General features: G+C 43.4%; 2 protein-coding genes and 1 long non-coding RNA gene across 3 annotated transcripts; 1 reads left to right on the forward strand and 2 right to left on the reverse strand.

The window, feature by feature from the left end:
- Positions 1-176: 176 nt before the first annotated feature.
- On the reverse strand, positions 177-1,369 carry ATP5F1E (ATP synthase F1 subunit epsilon). The gene is made up of 3 exons (XM_027710533.2): positions 1,279-1,369; positions 941-1,067; positions 177-316 (listed from the first exon to the last, which is right to left on the reverse strand). The coding sequence occupies exons 1-2, from the start codon at positions 1,308-1,310 to the stop codon at positions 944-946; spliced, it is 156 nt and encodes a 51-aa protein (XP_027566334.1). The 5' UTR covers positions 1,311-1,369; the 3' UTR covers positions 177-316; positions 941-943.
- A 167-nt stretch (positions 1,370-1,536) lies between these two features.
- LOC120322654 lies at positions 1,537-7,728 on the forward strand. The gene is made up of 4 exons (XR_005562479.1): positions 1,537-1,621; positions 2,821-2,968; positions 6,654-6,832; positions 7,558-7,728. It is a non-coding gene; the product is annotated as an uncharacterized LOC120322654 (long non-coding RNA).
- Positions 7,729-8,802: 1,074 nt separating this feature from the next.
- Positions 8,803-14,474, reverse strand: PRELID3B (PRELI domain containing 3B). Its single transcript, XM_027710531.2, has 6 exons — positions 14,359-14,474; positions 13,384-13,552; positions 12,937-13,026; positions 12,459-12,529; positions 11,567-11,669; positions 8,803-10,891 (listed from the first exon to the last, which is right to left on the reverse strand). Exons 1-6 carry the CDS (start codon positions 14,388-14,390, stop codon positions 10,772-10,774), a joined length of 585 nt encoding a protein of 194 aa, XP_027566332.1. The 5' UTR covers positions 14,391-14,474; the 3' UTR covers positions 8,803-10,771.
- Positions 14,475-17,581: the final 3,107 nt, after the last annotated feature.

A 17,581-nucleotide genomic window follows, 5' to 3' on the forward strand; every position in this document is an offset into this window, starting at 1 on the left:
ATTTATGTACCTGAAATATCGGCATGAAACCCAACAAGAGATTTGCCTTAAGAATAAACAGCTGTTGCTGCTGAATGTTAGACTGTGATAAAACCAGTCTTTTATTTTAACGTAAGTGAAAAATAAATGTCTCTGCAAAATGGAGAACTTTGTTTCAAGAGGAATGACACATTGCACACATTCAGCCATTACATTTATTAGCATACTGATTTACATACAGAGGCAAGTTTTACAGTTGATGTGATGACATCAGGCTGCAGAGTCTTGAGCTTTCCTACAGCTCTGCAGTTTGCTGTTATTCACCGCAGATCAGTTCCTACGAGAGTATATATAAAGTCATTCAAGTTATTTGAATCAAGAATATGTATAAGGTACACGAGAAACAAAAGGTAATAATATTTAATTTCGGATCAGGAACAGAAGCTGTTCTATTCAGAACAGAAGACACTTCAGCTGCTTGTGATTTATGCAATGCCATGAATAAAGGTACAAGTACCATCTGTCTTTCACCAACAACAGACAACTTAAAAGCCAGCTCATCAGGGGAAGGGGAAACAGCAGTTCAGAGAGGTTGTCTGCTGGCTTAGGAAATATGAAAGTTGAACATCACTACAGACCAGTGCACATCACTATGGAAACCTGCGGGCATCACTACAGAGCCCCAGCTGTTCTGTGTGAGCCCATAAAAAGCCTGACCAAACCCCCAAAAGCAGGGCTTGCTGGACAGAACACCTCACTCCACTGCACTAATGCGATTAAGCTGTTTCTCACCCCACACGTAATCAGGACACTGACAGTCCCAACCCCCTCAGTTCCGTGCCTGAAGGTCGGAGCTCATTCTCCCCAAACAGCGGGGACTAATGTACTCAGCAGTGACAGACCATCACTCTCCCGCACGACAAAGCTCCAACCACGCACCCGGCCCGCCTCACCCACTCACATTTCACTCCTTTTTGGGCTTCACCGTTTTCACCGTGGCCACCGCCGCCCTCTCCGCCTCCGCTTTGTACTGCGGCTTCATGGCGGCCCGCACGGCCTGGGCGCAGATCTGCGAGTACCGGATGTAACTGGGGATGAGGGGACAGAGCGGGGTCAGACCCGAGCCCTCCTTTCCCCTGTCCCCAAACCCGCATCCCCCCGGCCCCAAAGCCGCCTTTCCCCTGTCCCCAAACCCGCTTTTCCCCGCGCAGCGGCACCGCTGTGACCGCGCCAGCCCTCCCTGCCCGGCGCTGACAGCTCTCCCCGGCAGCCCCTCGCCCCCACACCCCTCAGCGGTACCTGAGCCCGGCCTGTCGCCAATACGCCACCATGGCTGCGGCTCCTCTAGGCAAGGTCAGTGCGCGCCGCCGGGACGGGCCCGCCGGCCAATCAGCGCGAGGGGACCGCCCCCGCGCCCCTCAGTTGGCCAATCAGAGGGCCCGTCCGCGGCGCTCGACTCCCGCCCTTTCCGCCCGGGGCGCCCCGCCCCTTCTCCTCGGGCCGGGCGGACCCGTGGGCCTGAGGGGGATGTGGGTGTGGCCATGGCGGTGTCGCCCTCAAGTCTCACAGCTCAGCCCGGTAAAGCTGCCTGGGAAAGGCGTGTGGGCATCCCGGTTTGGGAAGGTCCCGGCTTCGCCTCCAGGTGTGGCCTCGTTGTCCAGAATCACGGGAGTGAATATGTGGGGTTCCGTGGTTCAGGGACGGTAATTCGCCAGAAACACAGCACACGTCAGTTAACTAAAGGACAGAAATTAAAGCACAAGTCTTCTGTGAGGCAAATGGCTAGTTATCCAGCGCTTATGTTAGTTACACATTAACTCGTTCCTCAGCAGTCCCGTTGAAATCTAAGAATCCAAGCAAGTGGTTAAAGGGATGTTTTGTGCAGCTTAAATCAGTTGTCATTACTTACCCCTCTGTGCCATTTCTAGATGGAATGCTAAAAGAAAACGATTTACAGGCATGTGGAGCCAATGTTGATTTTTTTTTTTTTAAGCAGACTAGCTTCAATTTGTAGGTTTTTTTACCCCTTTGGACACGGTGCCTTGCCGTGGGGTTCCTCTGGATGTAAGACTGCAAACAGCTGAAATCGTATCCAGTCATTTGCTCTAAACAAATCCATAAAAGATGACATAGCAAACTAGAAGCTATTGTCAGCTGTTGACACAATGGAAAAATAGACAATTTTCCATATATGATAAGCAAAAAGTTATTACAAGACTCTAATGATGTTTGATAAGGATCAATTTGGTCCTAACCTAATGTTCATTTAAATAATTAAGGACTTAAGGACTTGGGTTTTTAATAAATCCTTGCACTTTTGCATACCTCTTCTCTTGCTTCCTTCGGTCCAGAGACAAACCATTTTTAAAGCACAGGGTAACTTTCAACTTTATTAAGAGATCTCATTTAGTCCAGAACCATTGCAATAAACAAACCACACATGGTCAGGACAGAGTTACCAGAATAAAAAGAACAACTCTTCACCAAATATCTTCCAGTCTTTCTGCAGGACAGCATATGACAGTAAGATCTGGACCAATAACCTGTGATTTTTGGGTTTTTTTAAACTGCTAAACATATCTGCTCCTACTGAATTTGGGGTTAATTTCTTAAATTCATGTCTTGCAAGTGTTCATACTTAATTTTAAAGAAACAACTAGTGTAAAGGAGGCAGAAAATAATTTTTATTTCATGCACTTATTTCCTTATTTATTTTTGTATGAGTCATAATTATCCTAATTTTGAGACAGACATGGCATATTGGAACAAAGTTTTCCAACTTGCAAAAATTAAATCAATGAAAAAATACTTGCTATGGCAAATATGTTTCTGCCTTTTTAGTCCAGAAAGGTGCCAGTGTGATGATATTGAAAGGGAACATATTTTGGTTTCTAAACCCCAACTACAGCAGTGACAACAAAAAGATACAAGACAGCACCAAAGGGAAGCCGCTCTCTGCTACCTAAGCAGCACACTGGATGCAAGACAGGTAACTGCAGTACTTACATATGCTGATAAAGGGGATGTTACATATAAATGCTGCTTTAATGGCAACATCTGATGATTTGATAGGTAAAATAATTAGCAGTAAGATTATTTTAAGCCTCATGGGCACCCCGGGCCAAAATAGCAGTGTTGGACATTTTTCTTCCAGCTCCGTGTCCCTCTGTTCCTGCCCCACACCTTCTCTGAGTCCTCTCCCTACCTCCTGTCTCTCATCTGCTTTTTTCTCCACAATTATCTTCTCTGTCTGTATCTCTCTGTGAAATGCCTCTACCTGCAATTCTGTGAAATTAAGTCAGATTTAAATCCATAATGGAGATATATGACTAATCCATAATGGAGATATGCAATTATTTGCACATTCAGCTCTATTTACTGTTTGTTGGTCCTGACAGATAAAAATTCGGCATGAATTGAAAAAGTTTAACCTTTGGGAGTGGTACCAGCCATGCTGAGGCAGACTGGAAATCAGATCAGGGACAGAAACTGTACTCTCTACAAAAAATCCAGACTATATATTGGTGTTTATGCAGCTGTTACAAGGCACCAGTATAGATCTGTACGACCTGTTTCCATGCCCAGTTCTGTTCAGATGCCAGGAGATGTTTGGAAAGCCCTAAAATTTCCTCAGGTAGGAATTTTCAGAGAGAGAACTTAGGAGAGAGCACATAAAGGAGGAGAGTTCAGAAAGACAGAGAGAGGTTGCAGGGAGAGGGGATGTGTTAGGGGGTTAGATGCAGAGATCAAGGGAAGCTGAAGCGTTGCGATTAGCAACATCCAGGAATGTGAGCGTGGATAGGTCTGGGGGAACTAAGGGTGTGAGATTAGACATGTCCATAGAAACTGGGGAAGTGAGGGAAGAAGCATCCTGAAAGGTGAGATTGGAGACATCCAGAAAGGGTGTGGAGATGAGATTGGAAACATCCTGAGAGGTCGATGAGGACAATTCAGAGGAGCGCTGAAACAGGAAATAGTTAAAATCAGTGAGGTCTAGTGACTCTGAAGAGGTCGAGGAGCTGTTCTCTGAGATGCCTGGTGAGGATGGAGGGATTGTACAGGAAAAGTTCAAGGAAGCTGAGGAGGTGTGACTGGAAACATCTGTGGAGGACGAAGACGTATGAGTGGAGAGGTCTAGAGAGAGTGAAGTAGTAGGACTGGAGAAATCTGTGGAGGATATAGAGGTGACACTTGAGAGATCTAAGGAGATGGAAGAACTGTCACCAGATTGATCCAGAGAGCCTGATGAAGTGAGACTTGATAGGTCCAGTGAAATGGAAGAGGAGAAACTGGAGCGCTCCCAGGAATCTGAAGAGGTGAGACTGGAGAGCTCTAACGAGATTGAAGAGGAGATACTGGAGAAATCTGAGGAGGCTGAAGATGGGAGACTTGAAAGGTCCAGAGACGATGAAGTGAGACTGGAGAACTCAACAGAGGATGAAGAGCTCAGACTGGATAAATCCAAAGAATCTGAAAAGGGGATTTTAAAGAGTTCCCAGGAGGCTGAAGTCTTGACACTGAAGGGGTCCAGGGAGGCCAAAAAAGTGAGACCAAGTAGGTCCAGGTATGTTGAAGAGATGATACTGAAAAGCCAAGGAACATGACTGCTGTTAAATCAGGAGTATTTTAAACTAAAGGTCTCTTAACACACCAAAACAAAACAAAGAGACAGCATGACCCCAAATGATTTTATTTTAAAAATAAAGATTTAAACTGTGTGCTTAGTTAGGTCTCTTAGTGGTTTCTCTTTTGGTGCAGAAAAGCTCCAGTAATAAGAGCTCAGAGACTTACTGAGAGCACTGCTCCTTCCCAGGGAACCAGGGCAGGAGCAAATGTTCTTCTTCAATCAGATTTTAGCATCTTTGACAGCCTGACAAAGAATATCCTCCTGTCAAATGCCATCTCCCTGTCCTGAAGGTCTGGAATAAAATAATAGTTATGTAATAGAATGGAAATTAAAACACTTTAGCTTTTCTTTTCCAAATACCATAATAATGGATGGATAATCAGATCTGAGGCTGCTTACTGGCTGTGGAGAGAGATTTTAAACAAATACACAGTTATAAAGGGCAGCAAGTCAAACTGGGCCTCTGACTATAAAGATATGAGGGATTATTTCCTTTTGATTCATAACATCAACTAAAAAAATGATGATTGTAACAAAACTGGCAAAGAAAACAGTATTTTTCTGCACAGCATGTGCAGGATTGTTTTTGGAAGCCAGCAGTATGCTAAACTGATTCTGTGTCCAAGAGACACACATTTCTAGGTCTTCTTATTTTTCAGATAAAAAGAGGTCTTATTTTGTTACTTTGATTTTATGAAAATAAATCTGGACATAAAACCGGTGCAATAACAGTAATTTTTGATTTGTTTAATAAAAATATCCTAAAGAGAAACTGTGATGGAAGACAGACATACGATTAAAAAGGGAACAGCTTATATTTCAGTTCATAAAGGTGCATCTAATTATAGTATGAGTAGGTCAAGAGGCTGATCCACAGCTGCTTTCTCTCATCTCCAGACTGTGCTGCAAAGCGGAGCTGAAACCCGCTGGTGTCTCTGTGTCTCTGTGGGCACAGGAAAGCACAGGAAGTTTCTCAGTCATCACAGCCATATTTTATGGCCCAACAAAGTGCTCCCTCAGAAAGCTGCAGCTTCTCAGGTGAACACAGCCCAGCTCTGCCCCTGTTATTACACAAGCAGTGTCCAGATGCGTGGGTAATGGATTTAACATAATCACCACGGCTGCACTCCCACCGAGGTCACCTCTTAACTGGAGCAGGTGTCTGCTGAACAGGGGCTGAAGTTGAACCCTGTCTTACTATGCAAACATTAAAATTACCAAACTTAAAAAAAAAAAAAAAATGCAGCTTAGGTACCAAAGATGAGGCCCCAAAAAGTTCTTGAGTACATTTAATATTTATTGATAATGCTTCTGTAATTTTACAGCTCCTGCAAAAATGTTGCAATTCTTTCAAGAGTACGATGTTTACAGATCAACAGGCAAACCAAATGATTTTTTCTAAACATGCATAGTTTATGATGAAATTACAAGTTTGCTTGCTGCCCTGTATTCTCAATAAAACATAAAAATAATTAAGCCCTTAAAAATCCCTTGCTATCTAAAACCACTATAATTTTGTGACTATCTTTAATCTCAGAAGTTTCTCAAGTGCATTTTATAGGGGAGAACAAATATTTAAACAAAAGGCAAATTACAGTACAACAAAAAGCCGGTGTCCAACAGACTATAAATTCCATAATCTCTTCACTGTGTTCCCTCTGTCTTCATTGAAAAAGACACCCCTATTGCACTTTTTCCTATGAAACAACACTGTGAAGAAACATGGAATTATGGTCACCATTGTATAAAATGTACCGGTCAGTAATAACGTTTCCTACCTTGGGTAGCTGTGGGTTTATCTTCTTTCTCTGCCTGGGTAAGCCATACTGGGCTGTGCTGCTAAAGCTCTGCTGTTCTCTCTGCTGCTGACCCTAATCTGCTCCACAGCCACTGGAATTCATGCCATGCTGATGACAATGCGGGTCATCTCCTGGTAAATCTCCTGGCCAAGCACAGCACTCTGCACAGAGCAGCAGCAGAAAACATACCCTAAAATCAGCTCTAATCTTAAGGTAAAGTTGCAGTTCTGTGCTGTTTCCTACAACAGGACAATATTTTGGAGGTTAGTTGATGAAGCAGATGAAGATATTATTTTTTAACTTTTGGACACCTGGATTCAAAGCAAAAGTAATTTCGCAGTGTCATCCAAGTTCTCAGCTGTCCATTCTACAAAATCTGGCATAAATAGCCTGTGGAGGGACCCAGGATCTGCAGAGCAGAATTCAGGTACACTCAAGTTTTAAGAATCTTGTCCATTACTTCCTCTTTTAATGTGTTTATTGACTTGTGTTGGCTATGCTACTTTTTAAATGTGGTTATGACAGAATAGCATGATAACGTAAGACATTTTGTCCACAGTTGATGCTACCATTGAAAAAAAGTTTAAAAACCACCCAGGTGACATTAATGGTCCCCCAAAAAACTGTTGACAAGAACTCACTCAAATGTTGCTACTTGCCATATTAGAAAACAAACTTCTTAGCAAGGCGTCTACAAGTTGAACAGGCTCTAGGCACATCAAAGTTCACAGCAAGGGCAATTGTTTCATTTAATTTGGTGTTAAAAGGATGGGGTATGTGATTAGGAAAATACCACATATGTTGGTCATTACATTCTATTCTAGCTGATATATTCAGCTGGACTATATGTATATTATCTAGCTGATACTATTTTTTTCGTTCATTGTTTTTAAACTTTTTGATTAAAGGACTGTCAGACTGTTCTGGAGAAAATGCGTAAAAGCCATTGTGTGCTGAACTTTTTGTAATATACATGTCTGAGAAGGAAGACTTAAGTTAACAATGATACTGTTACAGAGCTATAATTTTTACTGTTAAAATAACATCAAATACTCTCCCTAGTAGATGCAATATGAAATTATTGTAATACACATTGCAGAGGCAATATAATTTCAGCCCACCCAATAGCTTCCTACATTTCTCCTCTTTCAGCATCTCACCGTGCTTGCTGGTGGCTGCACAAAGACTGTAGCACTTCTCATGGTCACGTTTTTTTGGCTCAACAAGCTGACTTGGGTCAACAAAGGCTGTGAAGACCAAGGGAAGAAGTAGGACAGCACAGCCAGGCAAGAGGGATGGCAAACACAGCATTGTCTCCTTTTATGAAGGTAAGCAATTAGCTCAGCTCAGTTGTAACACGTAAACTTACCTTTAGAATAATTTAGTTCTAGAGCAACAAATAAAGCAAAGCTGTCCAGTTATTGAAGAAAGAAAATAACAGGTCCTGTGCAAGTAAAAGAAAAACCTTCATGTTCAGAAAGGGAAGGATTCTGAAGTGACTCAGTGCTTCCACACAAGGGCTCTTTATCTGCACTCTTCAATTCTTCCATAAACGTGAACCTGCACAGACTGCTGACCTTCCCTTTGAACCATCTGTCAGGGTCAGTGGCTTGAAAAGGTTGCAGTTACTAGAAAATGGGTGCTTAGGTTTACTTAGCATTTATTGACATTTATTGGAAATGTGCTAGAGTGCACAGTTTAACTGCAAGTAGAGACCACAACAGACACATCAGCAACGTTGTAGGGAATGGTGGTTCAAGTTTTTTCTGCTTTTTTCCAAAGCAAACAACTTTACAGTTAACTGCTGTGTGACTGAACAGGTGCTGACACCCATTGGTTGGGAGGGATCAATCAGAGACCACACCACTGATTTACTCACCCCATATTCCTCCACTTCTGCCCTTTCTGCTCCTCGTGTTCCTTCCCCTTCCCCCCCACCCACACTTCTTTCCTCCTGATCCTTCAGTTTTGTCCCTCCAGCTGTAGATCCTTTCTTACCCACCACCTCCTCCATTCCTTCCAACCCCAGAACCCACAGGTTCTCTGCACTGCCTTAGGTCACTCCCACTGGTGCACTCATCCATAGCATCCCCCATTCCTCACAGGGAATTTGAACACAGATCTCAGTCCAAGTAGACTGAAAATCTTTCCACAGGATGGAAAGATTTTCCACAGCAAACTGTGAAATGTGGTCACCAGTTAATGTGTCAGATTTGCAGAAAAGCAGAGTTATTAAGAAGTAAAAAATGTGCAGCTGTGAATGTCCATTTCAGGATATGCATTTCAATAAAAGAAGCCACTCACTCCAGAGTATTTCTTCACCTTCACCCCACTTATTTCAGATTACTCACCTCGTAATTATAAAACCCAAACAGACCAGAAAGTTTCAGGAACTAGTCACAATTCAAATAAAATTTTATTTTAAAAGCGCCACATACAGAAAGCCATACTCTGACAGAATGAGAATGCAGGCACATAAATAAAATAGAAGAAAGAAAATTATTATCTTTCAAGAAGTTGTTGAATGCCTGCAAAAAATTAAACATTCAGTGCAGGGCCAAACTGAGTTCATACTATGCAGCCCTTAGTGCAGAAAAATTTGGAAAAGAAAAAACTTTTAAAAAATCAGCTGATGGTAATGGCTAACCAAACATGTAAAATGAGTTTCAAGCAAAGCATTTTTATCAGAAATGATGGTACAGTTTTGCAGAAGTTTCACATATACTTTAAAAATTGAAATGCTATTTCACTTGTAATAATCTGTAAAAGCATGGCAAACCTCAATGACTTTAATTTAGTAAGGTAGTCTCAAATAATTTCATTTTAGAAAAATATTTAGAATAGTTAAATTTTTAAAAGTTATTTATCTATATACCTGTTTTCTTCCCAACACAAACCTTACAGGAGAATGTGTTCTCGTGTGATTACCCCTGAAAATAACCTCTGGTTCTCTACACAGCAGACACTACTCAATAGGCAATCTGATATAACAGAAATGGCATGCAAAATAAAATATGCTGGGACAGGTGACATTACACTTCTTAAAGGCTAAGAGGGAGTCTTGAAATCACTTGTAAGATTAGAATCAAATTTCCAGGAAAAGCCTCTGGCACCAAAATACCACCATCAGCTAATTCAGGGCTGTGCCTTTGCATTTTTCTGTCCCACTGAAGGAGCCTCACGGGACAGAGTCCCTGCTGAGGTCACCAGCACTGCCAGCACACTGGCACACGATGTAAGGAAGGATGGCAAGGTCTGACCTTTAACTTCCTGCAGCAAATGACTGGTGACAGTACCAAGAACATACAACGAGTACCAAGAACTGCACAAGACTAAATGAAACCCTTGAGAACACAAAGAGCCTTGTGCTGTGAGGAAATTAATCTGGAACTCAGAACACTGTTTAAATTAAAGGACAACACAATATTCAGTTGATGTAGCACGTTATCTTTGGAGTGTGATCAGATTAATATGTATATTGTTAAATATTACTTCCTTTTATGTTTAGGTACTCTTTAGCTAAATTCACAAGGGGTTTTTTGTCCTTAATTGGTTCTTTGAAGTGAACACCTACTATTGTAGCAGCTTGCAAGATTTTAAGGCTCTATGCTTATTGTACCCCTTTATTTAATAAGCTTTTAGAAATGGAGATACTTATAGAAGTTAAAGGTAAAATTTTATTTTAAGGTACTGCATGCCCAGCTCATTAATGTTGCATTTAGGAACAGAAGGTAGGTCTTGGTAGGTAAGAGACAATTTGATGTTTTACCTACACTGACTGAAAAATAATTTGAGTACCATATTAGTTCACCCCATTAAACAAGTTAAAAAGCTTATCAAAAATATTTTGTACATTCTTTTGTATTTCAAGCATCAAGTAATAAGCTTTCTGTTAAACCGAGTTGTGTCACACAACTGTCAAAAATCAACAAACAGAACAATGCTGGAACAACCATTCTGCTTAATTTTGGGCTTGGTCCCAAAAGAGGTAGTCCAGGAGTCACATACAAAATAAAAGTTCCACAGAAATCAGCCTAACATGCCAGTGTCCTCCACCATGTGCAGCCTCATCACTAAGTGAGGCTATTTCATATCTGCAAACATTCTAAGTTAGTGTTCATGTAAATACAGGAACTAAACTTGAAAATTATTTCTTCACCTGTAACCGAAATTCGGTCCAGCTGACCCAATATATTAAATAGCCTTTGAACCTCAGCCTTAGTAAGAATTCAGCTTTTCTCCAAACTAAATTTGTATTGTGCCTAATACACAGGTATGCCTTTAAATAACAAAGGATACATGTATTTAGGCTTGGAGAGAAGCTGCAGATCGTTAAGCCTCGTTAGTGATACAGGTATAAGTACTATCATTTCTCTACAAACGCTGCTGCTGCCATCGAGTTCCTCATGGTTCCTCTTGCTGAAGCTGCAAACTCTTCAATTTCAGCATTCAGTCTTTTAATTACCCATTCCAATGCTTCCCGGCCCTGCAGTTAAAGAAAAGTTTAGCATAAATCTTAGCAAAGAAGTAAATTGGTTAGGTCCTGTCTTACTGGAAATGACAAAAGAAAAGGTACAGAAATACATGCCTCTGGGTATTTTTTATTTCAATAACTGGAGTACTGCAGGAACATGTTCTGCCTTACATTTCATGAAAACAATCCGTTAGGTCAGCAGTGCTCACATTATGATCCACAAAAGCCCTTTTATCCAGGTTGTTTTATTGTTCTTGAGGCTGAACTCAAGACACCTTTGGATTCCTAGAGGACAGACTCTCAATTAAAACAACATGTCATTACTCCCACAGAACTACTTCAGATCTGCCTGGATGTACATCCTTTTTCAACAGCAAAAACTAACAGATGGCATCAAGAGGGCAGCATAAGAATGACAGTGCCAGACTGTTAAGTGAGTGCAGATGTTTTCTCTGGTGAGGATTCAGAGACCTTTGACAAAAATAATTTATTATCTTCATTCACAAGAGGAAAAAGAGGAAGTTCACCACACTGAGCATTCAGTCAGCATTTACTCTGCAGTAAAGGCAGTAGAACTATGTGGCCCTTTCCTAAGAATGCTGACAAAGCCAAAAAGTAAAACAGAGGCTTTTATTCCCTTTGACATTCAGCCAGTGTTAACATATTTTACACAAAAATCATACTTACTTTTTTAGCATTAGAAGAAATTGTGTTTGCCATTAGCCCTTCTAGGTAACTGCTGAGACTGACACCTTTGACAGATATTATTGCTTCTTGTGTCAGAATGGTTCTGAAACAGAGAGCAGGAAACTGAATTATTCTGAGTAGTTTAAAAAAGAATGCACTGCTGAAAGCAATTCACTCCTCCCCAAAAAATGCATTTCCTCACCAGCCTGGTTGTGTAACACAGAACTGGTTTATGCTTCTACTCATAAAATAAAAGCCAAGAGTGCCCACCAAGTCCAAGTGGCACTCAGCCATTTCCATCTTTAGCAGCAGGACATTAAGAGTGGAAACACAAGATCTGGAATACTAGGAAAACAGTATTAAAAAACATTCCCTTCAACAACAGGGATTTAACAGTTCTGACAGTCATGAGAGAAAAAAACTCCTATGTCAGAATCCCTAGAATGATCCTTCAGAGTTATCACTGCTTCCAGCAGTACAGACTCAGTAAGCTCTAAATTTGCCTTAAAAAAACCCAACCAACCACCAAAACACAAACCTCCAAAATTAATGACTAAAGGCAGATAAATGTGCATTCTAGTGCAGAGTCTCTGCTCAGGCTGACGGAGAGATCAGAAACAGGGGCTGGAAACTGCAGATGTACAAACTCAGTTACAGACAGGACACCCCTGAACAGCTGAACTGGGCTCCTTTACAGCATGACCCGAAGTGTCCCAGTGGTGCTCTGCAGAAGCAGTGTCACTGGAGGAAATGACAGTCCATTTAATCCTTTTTTAAAGTTACCATAACAGAGGCCACGTAAACCTCATCTTCTGTTCAAGGGAAACCATGGGAATTTTCAAAGCAAAGTCTGTACTACTTCAGAGCAATCTTAGAGCAGAGAGGTACTTACTTGTGTGGCTCATGAGGGTGTGGTTTGTAAACAAGCCTCTCATCTACTGACACCAGGTTTGTAAATGAAATCTGTAGAGCAATAGACAGGATCACCCCTTGATACAAATATTAAAGGGATTAAGCAAATAAAACTGCAGTTTCAAAACCAATGCTTATATTGCATTTAAACATTACACTTTTCCTCCAAGTATAGGGTTGTAGAACAAGACAGAGAAATATCCAAGTTCAGCATTTGCTGATCTATTTCTCTTAACTTTTTTGCATAATTTACTAGCTACCACATTTATAAGAACATTTCCACAGTGGGATCAGACAGATGGAGTAGTATAGAGGGCAAACTGTTACACAATTATTGTAACACTTGTATTGTTCTAATGCAATTTTCAAGTTATTTTTAAGATGACTTTCCTTTTCAAATGCACAAGGTGCTGTTATACCCTGTAATCCACTGCAGTTGCACAAACACAGCTACTTACATTACAGGATTTAAGCTCCATTGTTTTTTTCACAGGGTCAACAACTGAGTGCTCCTGAACATATGTCCTTGTTCTGCAGGTGCCAATGAGCTGGAGGACAGGCAAACATAGATGGGATTAATTATGCAATTTTTCCTGCCTTTAAATGTGTAAGTAGTGATAATTGCATTGAACAGACACCAAGACAACAGAATTAGGGTTTAACTTAAAAGAAAACTCTTGAGTTGAGGTAGATTAATCCTCCTAGTAGAAGCAATCTTAGATCCAGGCAATCTCTGGCTATTGGGAAGTCACTATGTGTACTGCTCTTGAGCCTTCCTGATACATTAATGCTTGTATTTTTAAACCATTAAAGTTATGAAATGATACACGTCTATTACAACACCTGGCTCACGAGCTTCCCTTCCCTGCAGGGATCCCTTTCTGGCTCTGTGACGAAATACTCACCGATTTCACAATGGAGGGAATTCCCCACTCTGTGCTCAGGAGCCTGTGGCTGTGCAGCTTCCCACTGGGATCCACGTGTCTGTCCAGGACATCGACTCCAACCACGCTGGGGTTCATGGGATTTGGATATTTCCTCATGGCAGCTGTGGTCACAGTTTCCCAGGGGTGGCTGACGAAACAGAGGCAGGACACAAAGTTGTACACCTTCGGTTTTAACAGGGTTTCTATTAAAACTGAATGACACATATCACTTGATTTATGTCTTTAAAGCAGTTCCATTTCCACTTCTCAACCCTACACATATCCTTCCTAGAGAAACACCTCTATTTCATGGACTGGACAGTGCCACATGCAAGTCAAACATACAACACACCTCAATAATCTGGTGTCATATTATATTATAACTTGATAAGAACGTTTCCTTGTGACATAATGTTAAACACTGTGCTTCATCCAGATTTCAGTAATACTGGATTGATTTATTAAGTTGTTACTCTCCTCTAACGAGTATTTCCCTCGGATTATTTTTAACATAGGTCTTTTGGAGCACTTGAGCCCCAACACCACGAAGGGCCTCAGTGTGCTTCGCTCAGCGCTGCCCCTTGAAGGCGAGGGCAGCACTACAGCCCTGAGCAGCGCCGACACAGCGGGTGGGTCCGTGCACACGTCCACAGCACACAGGTACAGCCCCGCACAGGTACAGCCCCTGCCGAGGTCCCGGAGCCTTCCCCGCGGGCCGTGACCCCGGTCCCGCAAGGACGCGCAAGGAAGGTCACGGGAGGCCGCGGCCGCGGAGCGGGGCAGGGCGGGGGCGCGGAGCACCCTCGGGGCGGGCGGGCGGCCCCGGGGAGGCGCAGCCACCGCAGCCCCCGGCCCGGAGGAGCCCCGCCGTGCCCGGGTCCGGCCCCGCCACCCCCCCCCCCCCCCCCGCCCGGCCCTGCCCTGCCCTGCCCAGCCCGGCCCGGCCCCGCTCACTCGAACACGTGCTCCGAGGTCCAGATCTTCATGTCGGCGGCGGGGCCGGGCCGGGCCGCTCCCCCGCAGCCGCCGCTCGGCACCGCGGGCCGGCACTGCCGGCACTGCCGCCCCGGTTCTGCCGCCGCCACCGCGCGCCTGCGCGGGGCACGCCGGCCGCGCCCGCCAATCGCCGCGCCGCGCCGCCGTGACGTCACGGGGCCGGCCCGGCGCGGTCCGGGCAAGGCGGGGCGGGACCGGCGCCGTGTCGGAAACTCGAGTGTCCGTGTGAGTGTCTGAGCGCCCGGCTCGGTTCGGGCCGGCGCTCACACGCGGCTCACACGGCCCAGCCCGCCCGGGCCGTCCTGCTGGGTGGGGCGGGGCCTTAGCTGACCGATGACGTCAGCGCAGCCGCAGGTGTCAGATGACGTCACGCCGTAGTTCCCGCGGCCGGCCAGCAGGGGGCGCAGGGAGCCCGGTGACGTCACCAGCGGCGGTGTGACATCACCGCGGGCGGCGCGAGGGTGACACCGCCCGGGCGGGCCCGCGGGGTTTGCGAGTGGTTTTATAAGTGCTTTTGTAACGGGTTTTGTAAGGCCTTTCATAACCGGCGGCCGCGCTGTCCCAGCGTGGAAGGGTTTCCACGAACTGTCCCGGACCGTTTCAAACCCGAGTGATTTACGATGTTGGTAACGCTCCGTCAGCTGCAGCAGCAAACAAACCCACATGTCCGCTGGCGCGGCATCACGCGTCTTCTAAAATTCTCGGCCCTATTGAATGTCCCGTGAGTTTTGTGGAATTTTTGCTTTTCTTCAAGCTGCCGGAGATCATTTCACGGACGCAGCACAGGGGGAGCGACCGCTGTGCGCTCATGAGTGCACAGAAATTGCCTCGCTGGAGAAAGGGGAGAGGGAAACTTCCCAGAGACCGGTTACTGCACCCAGTGCCAGAAATCCCGGCCTCACATTCAGGGACTGTCCCCTGTGCATCTTCTTGTTCACACTGAACATCAAATCCATCAGCTGTGTTACAGACAAACTACTATTTAATGATACAATACCAGATTCAGTCAGTAGCAAATGGTTAAATGAGAGCTGCTAAGAGAATAAATTATTGTCGGAGATACCAACTGATGTCACTTTTCCCAACTCTCTCACCTCACAGGAACCATCCTAAACATTAACATGCTGGTGATCTACCATAATGTACAGAGTTATTTCTGGAAGATCAGTTCTAAATACATTGTAGTTTTAATAGCCACCCAGCTGTTTTTGCAACTGGAGAATTTTCCAAAGGATGTTAAAAATGCAAAGCCTTTTGAGAAGTCTCAGTGTGACAAGCAGTTGGGGAAGATGGTGACCCTTAAATAGACCCACCCCTGATCCATCAGTCTGCCTCTAGCCTCTCATCAGGGTATTTTTCTGTAAAAGAAATGTTATCTACTGGAAGCAAAGCAAAATGTCATCTCCAAGAAAGAAGCATGCCAACATATGGTGCAGATTAGGAGCTAGATTTCAGCAGTTCTTGCTCACAGAAACTTCAGGTTATTTAAACAGGAGTTTTGTTAAGTTTCTGTATTTGAGTGATATCAAGGGCAGAATGACTTATAAACCTGACTTGTAAGAGGAATAACAAAGTCATAAATAATAAAGCCAGATTTTAGGAAAATTTGTAACTGCAGAGGAAAAAGTGGCACATCCTAAACATTACAATTCTTTACATTGGTGATGTTGCATCTTGAGAATATTTTGTACATCTTTATGACCAAGAATTTAATACTGTGACATTCAATATCTTTCCCCCTATATGTTGACATTTTATGTCTAATAATTGAAATCAAAGAAAATATTCTTTCAATTAATTCTGTCCAGTCCCAGGCACTACCAAGATGAACACTGAGGACCATGATGGACATCTACAAAAGAATATAAAACCCTCTGGAAACCCAGGGTGAGATTCCTTAGTCCATATATGGTTTTCAGGAGCTGTTTACTTACAACTTCTGAAGGCAACTAATGCACAAAATGGGCCTTGTGATCAGATGTTTCATATGGATTTTGGCAGAGCAATCTCCTTGGCATGACTAAGAAATACTTGAGATGGCTCTAGGAATTGTGTCTGAATGTGCTCTGAGGTCCCAAAGAATTTATTTGCAGAACAAGGGCTTATGTTTTTATGTTTCTTCCAGACCTGTGTTTGCCAGCAGAGAGACATGACTTGTCCTCCTGAAGCAGCCTCATAAAATAGCCATAATTTTGACTGAAAAGCACAAATAACTCACAACCCAAAAGTTGCTTTATCTCCAGCATTAGGTCCAGATCATTCCTGCACTCCGTAAGAGGTACCAAAAGTCCAGACTGTCAAACCCAGTCAGGTCCTCACGACTGTGGGTTTGGCTTTCTGTAAGAAAAATACAGATACTGTGTCTCAGGAGAGCAAACATCACCCTGGTTCAAAGCCCTGTTCCAGAGATCAACTAGAGCACTCTGCAGTACAAAAGGTCACTAAATTCTAGCCTGAAAAGGGTTTGGTGACAATGGCAGTGATTCAAGCACTTCTCAGTGAAATGAATGCAAGTCAGAAGTGCCATTCACAATGGATCACCAGAACCAAATTGTGCAGAGGTGACTGAGACACAGAAGAGTAAGTGGGGAAAGTTCTGTACCTCCCTGCTGCACTCCCTTGCCATATGGGCATATGGGCTCTGGTTGCTTCCCCTGCTTCAGGTATCACAGCACTTCACATCACAGCTGAGGTCTTCACTGTTTCTTACACTTAACAAAATTGTATTGTCGTATATTTTTCCCCTCTCATATTCTGACATACAGCCACACTGCAGCAACACTGCACCAGTTCTTTGGTCTGAAATCCAAGTTTCATCTGTTGGAAATATTGGTATTCACAGGCAGTATTAATGAAAACCATTCAAAGCTCTTTTCTTGAGCTGGAAAAACAAGTTCCCACTCCCTTTGTCAGTCTGGCGGTGGAACTGGCAGAGAATTGACATTGTCAATGTTTTCCAGACAAACCTATTCAATGACTTCTATTATACAACTCTTACAGGCCCCATCTATAAACACTCTTTCATTAGCTGTAAATTCAGTATCTGAGGCTGTTCGTGCTTGGCTTTATGTTCCTTAATGTACTTCTTATAAGAACTTTGTTGGATAGCAAAGCTCCTTTTCTCTGCTTCCAGAATCAGCTCTTTAATGCCTTGCAAGTTAAAGTACATCTCATGAGAAGG

The sequence above is a fragment of the Pipra filicauda genome, unplaced genomic scaffold (assembly GCF_003945595.2).
Source record: "Pipra filicauda isolate LSUMZ 115617 unplaced genomic scaffold, ASM394559v2 scaffold13_size5146498_pilon, whole genome shotgun sequence".
Taxonomy (NCBI): Eukaryota; Metazoa; Chordata; class Aves; order Passeriformes; family Pipridae; genus Pipra; species Pipra filicauda.